Here is a 5073-nt window from a genome sequence, read left to right as displayed (position 1 = left end):
ATACCTCCTACCGTTCTTCTATTCTTAAGGAGTGCTTTGCTTATCCGGGGCTTTTTTCCATTCCATATGAAATTGGAGATTGCCTTTTCCATCTCGTTGAAGAATGGGGTTGGTATTTGTATTGGGATTGCATTAAGAGGCAGGGATCTTGAGTGAGGGAACTGAGTCTGAGCGACACTGTGAGGTGTCCTAGAGCGAGCATGTGAGGTAGGGAAGGGCCAGAGGCCTGCTCTGTATTCAGGTTGCCAGTCTGGGAACAGTGGGGAGAAGGGCCAGCTAGAAGGGAGCCGAAGGATGGCAGGACGACAGACCTACTGCTGGCTCGAGCCCCAGCCCACCTCACCTCACACTTTAGCGCTCACTGGGTGACCCCGACCCCGTGCTCCTTGGGTAGCACCAGCAGGACATTTGTTCTGGAGGGCTGTGAGCCCTGCAGACAGACCCTCTGCGACTGTCCCAACTCCTGGTGATCCTGTCGGGGTCCCAGTGCCAGTCTGAGAGGAGGCTGCGTGGCTGTCTCAGGCTGTTGAAACGTCACAGCACTCATTTCTGGTTAGCTGCTCCGATACAGTGCACGTGGTGCCAGCCAGGGTTCCTCAGAAGGCTGTGCTGTGGAGAGTGACCGAGTCAAAGCGAGATGAGGACATTTAGGATCTCATGTGTCCCCCGTGGGAGATGCTGACACTGTCCTCTGAGCAGCTGGCTCCGGGGGAAAGGAGATCTTTTCCACCTGGGGGCAGGGGTCCCCTGGTGGGAGGACGCGGTGTGACAGCATCTGCTCCCCAGTCTGGTCCTGCTGGCCCTAGGCTGGGGCAGGACCCCTGGAGCAGCCCTGTCACACGAAGACCCCTCCTGCCCTGGCCTCCACCTGAGAGCAGACCCCCCCACCTGAGAGCAGACCCCCCCCACCTGAGAGCGGACCCCTCAACCGAGAGCAGACGCCCCTTTGGCCTTGGAGTGGACTGGGGCCTGGAGGCCCCTGCAGTGTGCTGTCCTTATGGTTTGTGCCAGAGCCTGAATGAAGCCGGGCCCCCCCCAGCCGTGGGACAACGTGGGGCAGTTCTCTCATCAGATTGGGGTGGGGTGACAGGAGGAGGTCATGGTCAGCCTGACTGTCCTAGCACGCAGCCCCTCCGCCAGCTCCAGCTCCAGGCTGGGCCAGCCTGTCTTATGAGTTGGGCAGACACTTCTGGACACAGGCCCAGCCAGAGGTGATGGCTGCAGGCCTGGACACTCCGTGAGGGAGGATGGCCTGCAGGTAACCTCTGGCGCTCAGGTACAGAGGCCGTAGCAGGGACCTGGTGGCTGTCCTCCCCCAGGTCTCACCGCAGTCCACACCGCCAGAGGGGACGCTGGCTCCGCCTTGGTTCTGTCCCAGAGCCCTCCAAGCCTGCGCCTGTGGGTGGACGGCAGAGCGTCCCTCTGCCCCGCCCTCCGGCTGACTCGGGTCGCGTCTCCATCTCAGGTGCGCGTGGGTGACCTTGCTCTCCTCCCTCCTGGGCAGGAAGTCCAAAGCGAAGCCGAACGGGAAGAAGCCGGCACCAGAGGAGAAGAAGACCTACCTGGAGCCGGAGTATGCAAAGTCCAGGATCACCGATTTCGAGTTCAAGGAGCTGGTGGTTCTGCCCCGGGAGATCGACCTCAACGAGTGGCTGGCCAGCAACAGTGCGTGCAGGGGCGCGGAGGGGGGGACAGGCACAGTGCATGGGGCTGGGGGAGCAGCGAGTGCAGGTGGTGGTGGGGAAGGGGCAGCCGTGGAACCAGCCCCTGCCCAGCCCCTTAGCCCCTGTGGCCCTGCTTAGAGACCTCCAGGGTGGTCTGTGGGCTCCCAGGGCCTGAGGGAGGAGGGACCTAGTGGGGTGAGAAACCCTGGAGGCTGGCCCCTCTCTGTGGGGTGTGGGAAGCAGGGTGAGCGGCTGTGAGGCTGGCTCCTCTGGGGGGTGCGGGGTGGTGGGCAGTCGCGTTGGCAGTGTGGCCCTCACCCCGGCCCCTCCTTCCTTAGCCACCACCTTCTTCCACCACATCAACCTGCAGTACAGCACAATCTCGGAGTTTTGCACGGGGGAGACGTGCCAGACCATGGCCGCCTGCAACACGTGAGTGGGGTCTGTACTGGGCACCTTGCGGTCTCTGGGGGGCTGGCCCTCCTGCCCTCGGCTCTGCTGCGACAAGGCAGCAGTGGTCTTCGGTGTGTGAGGAGTGGATAGGCTTGCTGGCTCTCCGCTGGCTTTGGGGGTGGCCTGTATCCAGGTGCTCCTGTCACGGGGACATGTGTTTCCATAGTTGCTTCAGTGTCCCTGCAGCCTGTGGGGAGGAGCCGTGCAGTGTGGGGCCTGGAGGGGCGGGGGCAGCATGGGTGGGTCAGACTGTGCAGAGCTGGGTGGAGCCCCACGAGGGCTGGGGCCTCACGAGGGGTGGGGTCAGGTTAGAGTTGAGGGGGTGGGGCTCTGCCCGAGTTTTTTGACCACTTGTTCAGATGTGCAGGTGACTCTGTCCCACCGGGACATTATCAGTCCTCTGAGCTTTGGGGCTCGGTTTCCAGTACACCCTTGAACATGCTCTACCAAGCAGGGCCCACCCCCCTGCATAGGCGTGCCGGGGTGGCGGGAGGGAAGGGGAGGGGGAGGAAGGGGAAGATGGTGAAGTGGGCAGGGAGGGGGGAGGGGGGAAGAATGGGCAAGTGAGGTGGGGGTGAGGAGGTGGGGGGGCTGCCCTGCTGAGCGCTCTCCGCCCCACAGACAGTACTACTGGTATGACGAGCGGGGCAAGAAGGTCAAATGCACAGCCCCACAGTATGTGGACTTCGTCATGAGCTCTGTGCAGAAACTGGTCACGGACGAGGACGTCTTCCCCACCAAGTATGGTATGTCCCTGATGGGCAGGGCAAGTCCTGTCCTCTCTGGAGCCGAGGCGCAGGCGGGGTTGACCAGTGGGAGTTGGAGTTAGCCTTCCTGCGAGGTGCGCCCCTTCCCAGCTCACGGGCATCTGTTGGGCCTGCCTCCCCACAAGGCTGCCTGTGGGCCTGGTCAGCAACCTCGGGCAGTCAGGGCAGAGGTGGTTCAGGGTCAAGGAGACGAGTGTTGTCGCAGGGCCAGCCCCCTGCTCTCTGCCCTGGGCACAGCCAGGGGAGCCCACAGTGTGCAAGATGGATGCGTCACTCTAGGGGACGGGCCTGGGTGACAGCCTGGCCACCTCAGTGCAGCCGGAGGGGTGGTGTCAGGGCCTCTCAGTGGGGTAGGGAGGACATACCTGCCTGGATGGACAGTGGGACAGTGCCTGGCGTCTCCCTGTGAGTGGCCAACCCCGAAGTGGCCCTGCGGTGAGCATGCTGTCCGGAGAGCGCCCCTCCGGCTGGCACTGCCCCTAGTCACCCCCTCTCCGCCCCGCCCACCAGGCCGCGAGTTCCCGGCATCGTTCGAGGCGCTGGTCAAGAAGATCTGCAGGTACCTGTTCCACGTGCTGGCCCACATCTACTCGTCCCACTTCAAGGAGACGTTGGCGCTGGAGCTGCACGCCCACTTGAACACTCTCTACGTCCACTTCATCCTCTTTGTCCGGGAGTTCAACCTGGTCGACTCCAAAGAGACCGCTGTCATGGACGATCTCACGGGGGTCCTGTGTGCGGGCGCCGGCGGGGGTGGGGGCACCGGGGCCGGGGCCACGGCGGGCGGGGCACAGAACCACGTGAAGGAGAGATGAGCCCGCAGGCGGGATGGACACGCGCACGGAGGACGGAGCAGCGCGGGTGCGGGTGCGCGTGCCGGCCTCGCGGGTGCCCAGGGGTGCGGGAGCAGCCGCCCCGCATGCTGGACGGCCATGCGCCGTGCGTGCAGGGGACCCACGCGTGCGTGCCGGACAGGCGTCTGGACTGGCGTCGGGGGCCCTTCTGTGGGCCTGTCCCTGGTCTTCCGTGCAGCCCCTCCCCTGGCGGCTCTGCCACTTTTACAGAAATGCGTGTGCAGCAGTGACACCCCCCTCACCCCCTTGAGAGGCTTCTCTGCAGACTCTGGGTTTGGCCTGGTGTGGGGGTCGGGTTTATTTTTACAGAGAGACCTCCCTTCCTGCCCCACCTGGATGGTGGCTTGGTGGCCCAGAGTGGGTGGGGCGAGGACCCGAGTGATCCCGTAGGGGGGCCCAGCTGTCCCTTCTGCCCCTTTTCCTGCTTCCCAGCTGCCCAGGGAGGTGGCCTGAGACCAGTGGGTCCGGAGCCGCCACTCCCGGGCAGGCCTCGGGGAGGGCCTAGTGGCCTGGCGGGAAACGCTGCCGCCTCCGCTGTCACGCGGGGCCTCCGCTTCTTAGTTCGGCTGTTGAGTCCAATAAAACACGTTCTCTCAGGCGGGAGCCTTGACATGTGTGCTGCGTCTCCGGCGGGTTCCCCAGCCCCAGTCCACAGGCCTCTGTGAGCACCCACTGTAGCCAGAATGGGGGGCCTTGGCTGCCACACTGGCCAGTGTTAGAGTGGGAGGGCTCAGACACCAAGACCACCCCTACCTCCTGGGTGATTACGGCAGCGGGCCTGGGGCTTTGTGCAGGCTCCTGGGCTAGACTCCTGCCCCGCTTCACGGTGGGGTGTCTCTGCAGAGCCTCCAGTGGGGCCACTGTCTGAGGTGCCGTGGGGGTGAGAGAGATCACCCAGTGTGATTGTGCCGGCCCTGCTCCTTCCAGTGCTGGGTACCTCGGTGCCCACCCCTGTGGCCCATGCTGTCCACCTCTAGTCCCTGGACGCCTCCCCACCCTGCCTTGGGTCCCCCTCATGCTGTGTACCTCTGGCCTGGTGTCCTGCCTCACCCCAAGGCCTCCCACATCTGTCGCCCCTTCCCAGGTAGGTGCTGTGGCCCAGCAGCCTCACCCTCCCACCCGCCCCCTGCCAGGCCCCCCTTACCCTCAGTCCCTGGGTTCTCAGCTCACTGTCCAGCCGTCCCACTGGCCGCCTTCCAAGGGAGAGTCCCCAATGACCCAAGTCAACCTGTCCACTCTGCCCAACCCCTCGGCCGTGCCCCACACAGCCCATTGTGCTGCTCACGTGACCTGTCCTCCATCCCCCTCCTCCCCCCCAGAAGCCCCATCCTGCAG

The 5073-nt window shown here is 64.4% G+C and overlaps 1 protein-coding gene across 1 annotated transcript in view; it reads left to right on the top strand.

Moving 5' to 3' along the window:
* MOB2 (MOB kinase activator 2) overlaps positions 1 to 3699 on the top strand; it is a 9962-nt gene extending 6263 nt beyond the window's left edge. The window contains exons 2-5 of the mRNA XM_006893359.1: positions 1505 to 1665; positions 2003 to 2096; positions 2739 to 2863; positions 3395 to 3699. Coding sequence (XP_006893421.1) covers positions 1505 to 1665; positions 2003 to 2096; positions 2739 to 2863; positions 3395 to 3699 — 685 coding nt within the window. The remainder of the gene's footprint in view (positions 1 to 1504; positions 1666 to 2002; positions 2097 to 2738; positions 2864 to 3394) is intronic.
* Positions 3700 to 5073: the final 1374 nt, after the last annotated feature.

This window comes from Elephantulus edwardii, unplaced genomic scaffold (assembly GCF_000299155.1).
Source record: "Elephantulus edwardii isolate Elephantulus edwardi_28Jun2011 unplaced genomic scaffold, EleEdw1.0 scaffold00126, whole genome shotgun sequence".
NCBI lineage: Eukaryota > Metazoa > Chordata > Mammalia > Macroscelidea > Macroscelididae > Elephantulus > Elephantulus edwardii.
Note: the sequence above shows the minus strand (reverse complement) of the source record. Positions and strands in the feature narration are given on the sequence as shown.